This window comes from Limulus polyphemus, unplaced genomic scaffold (assembly GCF_000517525.1).
Source record: "Limulus polyphemus unplaced genomic scaffold, Limulus_polyphemus-2.1.2 Scaffold1311, whole genome shotgun sequence".
Lineage (NCBI taxonomy): Eukaryota > Metazoa > Arthropoda > Merostomata > Xiphosura > Limulidae > Limulus > Limulus polyphemus.
In genome coordinates this window covers 20,519-34,335 of record NW_013666921.1, presented here as the reverse complement: position 1 = coordinate 34,335, position 13,817 = coordinate 20,519, and the positions used below count along the sequence as shown (strand labels likewise).

The 13,817-nt window shown below is 30.5% G+C and overlaps 1 protein-coding gene across 1 annotated transcript in view; it reads left to right on the top strand.

The window, feature by feature from the left end:
* LOC106463044 (serine/threonine-protein kinase mTOR-like) overlaps positions 1–13,817 on the top strand; it is an 88,315-nt gene that overhangs the window by 60,431 nt on the left and 14,067 nt on the right. Inside the window, exons 14-21 of the mRNA XM_013923014.2 lie at positions 592–797; positions 922–1,044; positions 3,232–3,315; positions 4,086–4,178; positions 8,191–8,325; positions 8,534–8,663; positions 10,902–11,146; positions 11,427–11,513. Of these exons, the coding sequence (XP_013778468.1) occupies positions 592–797; positions 922–1,044; positions 3,232–3,315; positions 4,086–4,178; positions 8,191–8,325; positions 8,534–8,663; positions 10,902–11,146; positions 11,427–11,513 (1,103 nt within the window). The remainder of the gene's footprint in view (positions 1–591; positions 798–921; positions 1,045–3,231; positions 3,316–4,085; positions 4,179–8,190; positions 8,326–8,533; positions 8,664–10,901; positions 11,147–11,426; positions 11,514–13,817) is intronic.

Sequence of the window (13,817 nt, the reverse complement as noted above, 5' to 3'; positions counted from 1 at the left end):
AAACCAATATAGTGTAACTTGTTATTGAGTAGACTGTAAACAAGTTAGTAATTAGAGTTAAATCAATATAGTGTAACTTGTTATTGAGTAGACTGTAAACAAGTTAGTAATTAGAGTTAAATCAATATAGTGTAACTTGTTATTGAGTAGACTGTAAACAAGTTAGTAATTAGAGTTAAACTCTATTCACTTAAGTTTTTTTGTTCATTTGAATTATAAGTTTGTAAAAATTAATTTATGGTGTAAATTAATGTTAATTTACAATTCCTCAACTTATTTTGACATAATTTTGTTTACTTCAAGTTCATGTGTAAACTGAGTTGAAATTAGATTTTTCAGTAACTTACCTTTTTAAATTTGTTCACTACTTCCAATAGAAAGTTTTATTTATAAAAAAAATTATAATAACTCGGTGTATGATAAAAATTAATTAATTAATAAGCATTATATACTTTCTCATTTTTTATTTATGTTTTTATTAGTGGTTCTTCAAGTTTGATTATTTTGTCACAAATTTACTAATAAAGAGTAGGAGTTAAGAGTACCTATGACTTATTAATTTGTTTTGTGATTTTTATATTTCTGACATAGATCCTGATGTGAGATATTGTGTTCTTGCATCTTTGGATGAAAGATTTGATGGACATCTTGCTCAAGCAGAAAATTTGAATGCTCTGTTTGTCTGTTTGAATGATGAGGTATTTGAAATACGAGAACTTGCATTATGCACTATAGGAAGACTGAGGGACATTAATCCAGCTTATGTTATGCCTTCCCTTCGGAAAGTTCTTATTCAGGTCAGTTAGAAAAAAAAATATTGGGATACTGACTTAAGGTGTAGTTCAAGCAAAATACAAAAAGATATAGCGTTTACAGTAAAGAGATCTAAATTTATGACCAATTATACTTTTTCGTCACTAGATCCTTACAGAATTGGAACATTCAGGTGTGGGACGTAACAAAGAACAAAGTGCCAAGATGTTAGGACATTTGGTGGCTAATGCACCTCGTCTTATAAGACCATACATGGAACCTGTTTTAAAGGTGAGAAAGTTGTATGTTTGTTAAAGATTGGAATTGTGTGCATACTTCTATCATGGTTTTATATACGAATAGGGGCCGGGATTCTTCTAAAGTAGGTGTCTGTAAGTTGTTGGCGATAAATTCGACCAAGAAATGGACAGCACACAATCTTCAATATATTCAAAACAAGTCAAACGATGTACAAAAATCCTTTACACTATAGGATGTCACAGTTGTATCTAAAACTTTAAATAATTCTCTTTTCTTGTCAAAAGTACAGTTACTTTAGAATCCAATTGACAAAACTAATTAATTTTCTCTATTTTGTTTCTTTCTATACAATCTGTGATAAATTCACTTGCGTTATCTCATGCGTTACCACAATTGTATCTCGAACTTTAGTAATTGTCTCTTTTCATCAGTATCCACATAGATGGGTTCAGTTATTTTAGAACCCAATTGACAAGACAAATTATTCTCCTTATCTGTGTTAGACTGTAAAACTCACTTTAGAATATCACCCTTTACAGCTAAACTAACAACCACACAGCTAATCTTCACTTTCATTCATTTAACTTTTTCTGACTTAACTTCTTTTGTTGGTTATCACAGTTGTATCCAGTGCTTTAAATCCACACGAGCTGGTTCAGTTATTTTAGAACCCAATTGACAAGACAAATTATTCTTCCTATCAATAGAAATCACTTGTTAAGGTTAATCACTCACACGGTGGCTAACTTCATGGTTTCTAAGTTTTTTCTGACTGAACTTCACTTTCTTGCACTCGCTCGGTTGCTTTTATATATAGCTTGCCCAACTGAGGCCTCAAACTTTCTACAAACTAGGAGACACTATGATGTAACAATACTCGTTTAAGGCAATGAGGAAAATACCGAAGAATCGAGTAATGTGACGTCAAAAATATTACTAAAGCTTAATAAAATAATCAACCTGCATATACATCATACGACTCTTACCAAATTACGTAACAAAATTTGTCATAACTATCGCTTTTAAAATAATCAACTTTTAACACACTTGTTTTGGAAACTAAATAATTATTAACTATTAAATCACTAAATCAACCAAACAAAAAGTATTGTATATCCAACAAATTCATTAATATGAAGTACATCTCTTTGAATTTTTGACTTATGAAGTTATTAAAATGAAAAACTTAGTTTCTAGTAAAAAGTAAATTTTTAAAATCTGTATGACTAAATTACATCTTACTGAATTTTAAACTTTCAGAGTAAGATTATGGAATGTTATAAGAGCAGTAGAGCTGGATGATTAGTGGAATTTGCCAATTGATTAATTGTTGGGCTTATGAATTGATTACATTCAATTAACAGATTATTTTCTCACAAGATTAATTTTCTTATTTTAAACTAGTTTTGATTTTTCTCTGAACTATTTTTTCAGTCTACCCTTCATTTAATATGATAGACATTTGGTAGTTGCTGTTTGCTCACATTGGAAAAAAGATAAATTCCTTGGCTAAAAAAATTATAATGGTCAAAAGTTTGACACAAATGTTTTTAAATATAATTTTAACATTTCATACTTGGCAAACTTGGTGTCAAGAAGACCATATCATTGCCATTCAGAAACAAATGATTGATGTTTTTGAAAAAAAAAATGTCAAAAGAGGCTAGGTATCAATGGGGAAAAAAACTGTAGTTGTATTATATTTTACTATAGCTTTTAAGCTTTTAGTAAATACTTGGCTCTTTTATGAAAAAGTTTGAAAATTTAGTTTGCTGGATTAGGCTAAGCAATTATAAAAAGTTGAGAGTTTCTTTATCTGTTAAACTACAGACATGAGATATATGATCTAGCTTAAAATTACAAGATGTATTGTAGGATAACAGTGGAACAACAATTATGCCATCTAGGCTACTAATGTATTACTTATAAATTGTAGAAGTGAGTACTTGAGCTTTGTAAATTTTGTTTAGCTGATGCTGCATGGTAATATTTGGATGCTATTTTGTGTAGATATGTTCTTTAGATTTCTTACATTTAACACTATTGATATTATTAGAAATACTTTGTTGTGTTCCCTTTATACCTTTTCTTTTCTGGAAGATCATCACCATCTCACCAAAAAACATCATAAAACTTAATTTGCAAGTTTTAGAAAGCTTCAATTTGCATACTATGTTATTACAGCATGAAGTAATTTTCACCAAAAACTATTATTAGGTACTTATCCCAAAACTAAAAGACCAGGATCCAAACCCAGGTGTAGTGATCAATGTACTGGCAGCTATTGGAGAACAAGCACAGGTATTTTTTTTTATTTTGAATGTGAATACATTTTGAGTTTGCTAGTTTTTTTATGTCTTAATTATTTGATAACCTCTTTATTCTCAGTCAATTTTTTGGTTTTTTCTTTTAAATAAGAACTATGTTTGTTTTCAAGTAAATGAAAATTAGTAATTTTGCTTACAATACGTATGTTCTTTTGAATGCCTAAAGGGAACACAGAACTGTGTATTTTATAATCTTAAATAATATGAATTATTTGGTCATCTTATAATCATACTTCTTTACCTCAGGAACCATCACATCTAAAATTGCCTAAAATAATGTTTCACTGGTTCATTTTTATGCTCTGAATCTGAATCCAAAGACTGCTTTTCCTGATATGGTGATTTCAGGGAGAAATTTGTCCTTAAAGTCGGGAACCTTCATCATTAAGCATGTATAGGAAAATCCCCCACCCTCTTTCAAGTAAGCCAACGTGGCCCAGCAGTGAAAGCTGGAGTGCTTGTTGTGCAAATTGAAGGTTTGAATGTGACCTACATCAAATTACTCTATAAATTTTTGATAAAAAATTTGTCCCAAACATATTGACTATGAGAACTAAAGCACATTTATTTTTTGAAAATATGTCAAAGTAAAATGTCTCAGTTGTCAGTTTTGTATTACGTATTATGTGTTGTTATGATAATTGCAAAATATCCAACAATTTTCAGTATATTTTAGAGTAACTGGTGATCAAATTAATTTTAATTTTTTAAATTTATTAGAAATTGTTTTACTTTCAATAAAAGGTGAGCGGAACAGAGATGCGGAAGTGGTTGGATGAATTAATGCCAATCATCTTGGACATGCTACAAGATTCATCTTCTTTGGCCAAACGAGAGGTGATACTAGTTTTTCATGAAATTTTTCTAATTATTTTTATATGATTTTATTACACATAAGTAATTTGAATTTAGCACTATTAGACATTTTGGAATAGATAAGTTTATGTCCAACTAGGAAATTATACATAAGCTTTGTCACCTTCCTAACAAGCAAATAAAAACCTACATCTAATACCTTTTTATTATCCCTCAAGAAAAATAGAAGTTATTACAAAATATTATTTATCTATTTTCACCACTATAACAACATCAACCCATGGTCATAGAATGTACAAATTTATAATAACTTAAAAATGGAAAAAAAGGCTATAGTGTAGTGGAAAGAAGAGACAGAGGAAATTTCCTGAAATTTGAAACAGGGTTTATTTTATTTTTTAAACATGATAATTTACAATGTGCACATGTGCCTTGAGCAGTCCCCAGAAAAAGGAATCCATGGGAGCCAAGTTCTTCGAACTTGGGGCCCATTTCTGGGGACTACGACTGCCAGTCTAATGTCGTGGGAAGGTTTCATTTAACCAAGCTCAGACGTTTGTTGCATAATGCAATGGGGCACCATCCTGCATGAACCAGACACACAGATCATTGCCCCAACTTTCCAAATGTGGCACCATATATTCCTGCAACACGTGTTAGTATCATGTACTAGTGGCTGTTGTATCAAAGAAAAACTGTCCAATCACATGACAATTCCATAGTCTACACCATACCATAACTTTGGATGCACCTTGTTCTTTCACTTTCGTAAACCAGTGGGGGTTGTCTGATGATCAGCATGATCTGTTTGTTGACTTGTCCATTCAAATAAAAATTGGCCTTGTCATTGAAAATAATAGTTGGGGGGGAAGTTCTCATTCTTCCCACGTTGCATAATGAACCATCCACACATCTGCACTCAATGGTCTGGATCATTCTTAATGAGTTTATACAGTAGTTGCATTTTATATGGGTGCCACTTTGCCTTAACCAAGATGTTGTGGATTGTCGTTTTGCAGTGTCAAGTTCCATCGATATCCTATGGAAAGATTTCCAAGAGCTGGCATACATCTTGGCCAAAACAGCATTAGTGTCTCCTCATTTGTGGGTGGCCTGCCAATTTATTCCCTGTCATTCACACTGTCAATCTCCATAAATTTAGCTAGCAACTTTCCAACAATGTTGTGACTAATGTTTTTCTGTTTTTTTTGTTTTGGATGACATGCATTAAATTTGGCAGCAACCTTCCACTTGGACCAACCTTCTCTGCCACACATCAGGGTTAACTCGAACTTCTCATGCTTTGCTAGCCTTGTAATCTGTCATGTTTCTGTAATTAAGAAAAGCTGCAAATCACCTGTGGTTCTTATAGAGTAGATTATTAAAAATGGTGAAATTCAAGAATTTTGCTGTCTCATTAATATTTTTATCATTATTGTCATTTAGTCAAAAAAATTCCAAGAGAAACTGTTTGATCCCTTCACTAATCAATTTAACTGGTTATTCAAATTAACTTATCCTCCAGAACAAAACATACTTTTAGTTGACTAAAAGTATTGACAAAGTGGAGCTACTCTATTTGCTATATACATAATGCAAACCAAAAGTAGGACATTGCACTGTGTAATTTTCTAACCTGTTTTATTTTCCTCACTTTTAAATAAAATCTTGGTTGGAAAAACAATATTCAAATTATGAATAAGAATTTACAAGTAAATAAAGAGAGAAATATAAAAAGGATGTGCAAAAGTAGAAGGTTAATAAGTGTACAGAGAATGTACAAGTAACAAAGAATATTAACTGAAGATTTAAGGTGAAGAAAAAGGAAAATATGGAGCATTAGGAGATACTTCTTCATATTTGAGAACATGAAAGCATATCCTTGTCAGCAGCTCTTGGTCTGAACTCACAAAAGAGAGTTCATTACACAGTTCATTACACATACCTCTTAATAAGTTTTTGTTTGATCACAAACAATTACTATGCAAGATTTCTTTTATAATATCCACGTGATACACACTATTTTAAGGTGTTATTTTCTGGGATTAAACACTGAAAAACATTAAAATCTCTCTGGATGGATTTTTTATTTTATTTTACATATATAAATGATTAAGGATAAAGATCAAAATTATGCTCTTAAGTTAAATTGTTTGACTGAGCACTTTCAAGTGATTTTTTTTAGATTTGTCATATACTTCTATGTCATTGAATATTACTTCTCCCTTTTTTTTTAGTTAATCAATACAAACAACTAATAGTTCAGGCAACACTCTACTAATGTGTGTGTGTCAATAAGGAAGGGTACCTTTGAATATTAATCTAAGACCAAATAAATTTACACCCTTTTTATTGTAGGCACTTTTGATGTGCTGTAGAATGTATGGCACATACTATCCTTTTGTCTCTGTTGCATATTCTCAGTAGAATAATGTGCTTTCACAGCAATTTTAGGTTAGATCCTGGAGCTTCTCTGATGTTCACTGCTTTACTTCTGTAGCTGTTTATTGCTGTTTAGCCATGATAAAAAAGGATTGACCATGCCTTTATCATCTTGTACATATATCAAGATGAATAAATTACTTAACCGAGAGCAAATTATTTTTAATGCTGCTAAAAGAGGAATAAATATGATGGTATTGTGTACTCATAAATAAGTATGATGGTATTGGGAACTCATAAATATGATGGTGTTGTGAACTCGTAAATAAATATGATGGTATTGTGAACTCATAAGTAAATATGATAGTATTGTGAACTCATAAATAAATAAATATGATGGTATTGTGAACTCATTAATAAATATGATGGTGTTGTGAACTCATAAAGAAATATGATGGTATTGTGAACTCGTAAATAAATATGGTGGTGTTGTGAACTCCTAAATAAATATGATGGTATTGTGAACTCGTAAATAAATATGGTGGTGTTGTGAACTCCTAAATAAATATGATGGTATTGTGAACTCGTAAATAAATATGATGGTATTGTAAACTCATAAATAAATATGATGGTGTTGTGAACTCATAAATAAATATGATGGTGTTGTGAACTCATAAATATGATGGTATTGTAAACTCATTAATAAATATGATGGTATTGTGAACCCATAAATAAATATGATGGTATTGTAAACTCATTAATAAATATGATGGTATTGTGAACCCATAAATAAATATGATGGTATTGTAAACTCATAAAAAAAACATCTTAAAAATAAAACAAAAACTGCAGTATTATAACAAAATTAATAAAAAAGTTCCACACAGGGAATAAACACAGTGGAGGAGTTAAAACATATAAGCTGACTGAACTGTTGGTCATTAGAGAAAAAAAATGAGTTGATTGTTGACTCTGCATGCTCTAGATAAGTAAAACATTTAATCAAAACTTCAATAGAAAATGATTGGTATAATGTAAAAAATTTAAAACTGTAAATGCTATGTCAGTAATAAAACTTTTGCTTGAATAAACAACAAAAGCCATTTCACCCACTTTATCACCCCCCCCCCATCACTATGAACATATTGTGCTTTTGTAGTTTCTACTTGTGATATTAAATTTCACTAGCAAAGCTATATCTTACTTGAGCTGGAAAATAAATGTGCGACTTCCTCTCAATCAAACCGCAATAGCAGGAAGTAAATGAAAACAAAATTTCTGTTTTACCATTATGCACTTGATTTAACTTAACCTAAAGTATTTTGAATGAATTAATTGTATTTTATTTGGAGGATTTTACACTGTTATAAAATTATACTTCTAACTTCTTCCTTCCTTCTGAAGCATATTTAAAATTAATTGAAAATAGCTTCTCCATCTTGATGACAACATTTGTGTAGTTTGAAATTTATTTCCCTGCAATATAACAAATATTTATATTTTGTAACTGTATTATTAGTTTGACAGTATATATAAAAATGATTAAACATAAGTCCCACTAAAGAAGCAGTCAGTGCCCGTTTACTTCTGCCTACTTATTTTATAGTATGTTTGTTTCTGTTGAGTTTAAGTTTCTTCCGTTCTTCCTAAGGTTGGATTGTGGACACTTGGAAGGTTGGTAGAAAGTACTGGCTATGTGGTTGAGCCCTATGGCAAATTTCCATCTCTCCTAGATGTTCTGTTGAATTTCCTGAAAACTGAACAGACTAGTGGAATAAGACGTGAGGTAAAAACATGCTTGCTTTTTTGTAACATTACTTTGTTGAAAGTAGAATATAAGTTATGAATTAGATGTTCTTATAAAAGGTATATACTGTACTTTCAACACCACTGAGATTGTTTTCTTTACCTTTTTTTAAACTGTGAACATAATGCACATTGTTTTTACAACTAGGAGAAGATGAATAAAACAACAATATTTTTTTTCTCCATAGGCTATTAGAGTTTTGGGCCTCTTGGGAGCACTGGATCCTTACAAACACAAAGTGAACCTAGGACTCATTGACCATTCGGGAGAGTCTGGGGCTGTACTCAGTATGAGTGATTCTTCACAAGATAGTCAAGGTAATGGTCAGCTTGGTGCAAATTTTGTGTTCTTTTACATAATTTTTAAGTAATGGATAAGTGTTATACAAACATAATCATTAGATTATGATAATAGACAATATTAGTAACGATTATTTCATTTCTCATTATCTCAAAGAATGTATAATATCTTTTATGTATATACATTTATTAAAACCTGTATATTTAGTAAAACTCACAAAATAAAGTTAATGTTAATCTTTAAACAAAATGATTTTCTTAACAAACTGAATAAACTTTATTTCCTGGTAGTTCACGTATGTAGCTTCTTCAATTTAGTTATTTTTTTTATTCTACAAATGGCAAATATGTTTAAGTTTTAAGGTTTTTATTGACATTTTAGCCTAAGTTTTTAACAAGCATTTTATTTCTTATCAGCAATTTAAACAAGTAAAATGTATATCAGTTTCTCTAGTGTTAAAGTGAGTGATGGATCGCTCGTTACAACCATTGTTTCCAGTGTGATTCTTTCTGATCTTGCTTGAATTTTGTAAAATTTTGTGTAAGAGGAACTGCTCTTTATAATATCAGACTGTTAATTCAAAATATCAGAACATGTTAGAGGAATCAGAATTTTGAAAATGTCTGTGACATGTCTTGTTTTAGACAGCCTTTTTCAGATGAAGTATTACACACATTGTGATTATCAAGTGAGGCCAAAGTGATGTAATTTTGCAGTTTAGATCAAACATATATAAAGCAAACATACATGTTACACATAGGGCTGTTTAAGCTTATTCATATCTTGGTTACCATAAAAATGCTTAATGCACAGAAAGTAAATATTTTAAGTTTGTAGTTGTTGTAGTGATAAATATGAAATTTTCCACAGAATTTATTCAAAATATAATGATTGTTTATATATTATCAAACTTATTCTGAAATTCTCTGAATGAGGACGAAATGTAAAACAATGTAGTTATTCAAAAGTCAGAAGAGTACATTTTTTTTAATGTCTGCTATATAAACAAGAATAGGCTTTTATAAACAAAACATGTATTCCTCAGAAACTGTCCATTGTACCATACATTCAGTTCAACATTCAATATCAGAATGCTATTCTTACAACACTGTGTTATTATAAACAAAAGAACTCAACTTTAAAAAAAGGAATTTTCCAAAACTCTGCTTATCACATATGTCCTTGAATTTTTTATACTGATTTAAAAATGTACTTGTTACTTAGTAAAAATATTCTTTAAAATTTACTCTTGAAACTACATTTACCATCTTTTTGGTTATCTTTATTCTGACTGTCTTAAGACATCAAGCCATCAGTTCTTACTCTACTAATGGGTTCTATGCACCATTACTAGAAACTATAAGTTGACAAGCTGAAAAGGAGAGTTTACATCATTGAGGATATGTCACAACCATCTAGGAATGTGCTGAGGATAAGGTGTCATAATGACCTAGGTTTTGTCACACCTTGCAATCATGTAGGGATGTTCTCAGGATGAAGGTGTCATTCTTTCATAGATTGTTCAGGTAAAGCATGATGAAACTTAGTTGAACGTATGGCAACTACCTGTTGTAGAAACACAAGTGTAGTGGATGAGGTTTCAAAAGTATTTCGTCTTTGGGTCAGTGTGTGTATGGTGTAGTCGATCTTTATAGTAGTCCGGTGTATTGTGGAGAGAGTGTTATGATTGGTTGGTTTATCCCTGTTTCTGATTGGTGGAGAGATTTCATGTAGATTCAACCAATGGTAGCCACAGGTTACTCATCTCTAATCCAGAATCTCTGTTTAGTGAAGGTTTTATTGTGTTAATGTAAAATGATTCTTTAATTTTTCTTGTCTTCCAAAATTAAGATCCATTCTGGTAAAAAACAAACAGAAACTTACCAATGAAAAACACAAAAATGTCATTTATAAAATTCTGTGTTCCTACAACGAAACATACATTGGATAAACGGGAAGAAGACTCGTGACAAGAATAAAAAAACATAAAGACAGTACAAAACTCATGAAAACACAATATTCAGCCATTGCAGAACACACCATGTTAACTGGACACAAAATAAATTAGGAAAAAACTAGAATCATTGACCCAGACAAAATTTACCAGTAAAGTAAAATAAACTTTTTTGATCAATATTTATGTAGTTCCTCATGTAAAGCCAAATGTTTGTTCATGGCATTTTATGTTAATTATATGGTTCTCTTATTAATAATTTTATTGGAACTGTGTGTTGGATATTGATTGTTTTTTTCAGAACTTACAGCCAGTGAAATGCTAGTGAATATGTCAAGTTCTCTGGATGAGTTCTACCCAGCAATTACTATAGCCACATTGATGCGAATTATTCGTGATTCTTCCCTATTTCAACATCACACTATGGTAGTTCATGCTGTAACCTTCATTTTTAAAAGTCTTGGAATACGCTGTGTGCCATATGTCCCACAGGTCATGCCGTCATTTATCAACTTCATTCGCACATCTGATGGAACAATCAGAGAAGTATGTATTATTTTATTATTAGGAGTGTATTCTATTTATCCTTTGAAAGCTTTCCCTATTATTAACCTGTAGGATGCTGGAGTGTTTTATATTTCATTTTTGTTTAATGAAATGTATTAAAATTGTGTAAATAATTTTACATTTCTTTTTCTTCTTAGCAAAACCTGAAAATTTGTAATATTAATTGTTCCTCCCTTTCCAGGTAAGCACCTGGAAAAATATGCCCCCCCCCCCAATTTGTGAAGTACATATTCATCATTTGCTATTTTATTCCATTTAGTTTCTGTTTCAACAATTAGGACAAATGATAGCCTTTGTCAAGCAACACATCAGAAATTATTTGGATGACATCTTTGATCTCATAAAAGTAAGTATTAGTTATGCATATAGATGCCTGAAATATATAGACATAAACATTTAAGTGTCTAAAGCATAAGATGGTGGATAGAGGTGTGTATGTGTTTATATGGACACACATATATACATTGTGCATTAGAATATTTTAAATAATATGAAAAATAATGTATACATTCCATTTTTATCAGTGTATCAACGATTTTATTGTTATTTTCTTAACTTAGTTTAATTATGGTTACTAAATAAACAGTAATTTATTGTACAGCTTTGTATTTATGAGGAAAGTAAGCTATTTTGTACAGCTATTTACTGTATGTTCGTACAATATGTAAAGCTAGAATGCATAGAAGTAGTGTTGCATATATCAAAATTATAAGAATTGCAACAGAAACTAAAATACCTATCAAGAAAGACTTATCTGGGTACTGTTTATCATTGAGTGTTTCCTACAACAGGTAGTAAACATTTGAAAATAATTATTGAAATTTATGAACAGAACAAATACTTTCTAACTACTTAATTCAACCACTAGTGTTATTATTATGGCTGATAGGCTATCATTAACCCTTACATTCCTGGGTTCTTCCATTTGTTGCACCTGTCATATGATTTATTTTATTGCATTGCAAAAAAAAGGATTAAATGGTTTGAAATTTACTTTCTACAGATTATGTAGAATAATATAAAATAACATTTTTATGGTTGGTGCTTGTGTGAATTCTCAACTTTGGAAATTAAAAAAGTTTCTTTGTGATCTTTTTTTTAAGAAAATAAGCAAATGGTTACCTTTGTTGTAATTTCAGTTACTGAAGTTGTTATTTTTTTTAAATGTAGGAAGAATAACTTCAAGTTTATTTTGCCCTTGGTCAACAGGTGCACAATGGTGGGTCCCATGGAATTGATCATTCACAAAATTGAGTCAAAATGACACCATCTATCTGAGAAAAAAGTAGCAATAATGAAAATTTTGCTTATAACCATATATTTTGTAATAGTATCTTTTTTTTATGGGATGTGCTCATTTCTAAACACTTAACTCCATTTCATGTAGCCTTTATATATTTTATTTATGTTTTTTTTGTATATATACACATTCTCTTCTGACTTAGTTGGATGATGTTTTGAGTCTGTTGAAGGTTTATGTTGTTAGAAAAATGAAAACTTTTAAAAAAGAAGAATGAACTTAGAACCCCAAAAAATGTTCTAGTTTTAGGTTTTAAGCCATATATAGAGGCACACATAGAAGCTGAGTGCATTATATTAAAACTGTTTTGTAGTTTCACTGTATCATTACACTCTATGTCTGATCATACTCTGTCTGCAGACTGTGTATCTTCACTAGCCTTGCAAGGTAGTTTCTACTGCAAAAGCCTCTATCATAAGGCTGTCATGCTCAAAGCACATCTTGCAGGCTTTCCATAATCCATTTAGTGTACAACAATGAAGGTTTCTTAGATAGCAAAAGAAGTGCTGATACATTCTTCAGAAGACCTTGCAGGGATAATGGCTGTAAACTGTGGACATGAGGAATGGCATGAAAGTCAAAATAGTCAGCCTACAATGATGCTTTTTAAAGTTACTGGAGCACCTTTACAGAATAAGATGGAGTTTAAATGGTCTAAAAAGCAATTCCTTAATTTTTAGGCTAAGAATCTCAAATCTCCAAAAACTAGTGTAATCTATGCATGACTGGTGTTTCCACATATTTAAGGATCAGAACCTCTTAAAGACTTGTGATTCAATTTGTTATACTCAATAAACTTTTTATACTTAATAAAACATATTGACTAAGAAATACTTTTCATTTGCTGTTTCTTTCTTAAACTTTTGTGTTGTTACCTTGAAATCACTTTTTTACTATCACTGTGTATTAAAAAACCTGTTTATTGATGAAAGTATGCATTACTTTACAAAGTAACACATAAACAAAATATAGTAGACTATGTTTGGCAAAATTTGAGACGAGGCATTTGACTCGGTGGTTATTACATCCCTACTTCCTGGTAGATATGGTTAAGAAACTTTTTGATGTAGCAGTTATAAAATAACACTTGCGTGACTTTTTGGTATAGGAGAGAAAGATGGTTATTTCAATTAGTATGTTAACATTTTTAAATGGTTTATTCTAACAAAGAATTGATTAGATCATATACATATATATATATACATACATATATATATATATATATATATATATATATATATATATATATATTATTTATAATATAGTAGTAGAGTATATTATAGTAAGTAAGTAAGTAATTTAGTTTCGGTACGTACTACTACACGTACGTTAGTTTAGTTTATTTAGTTA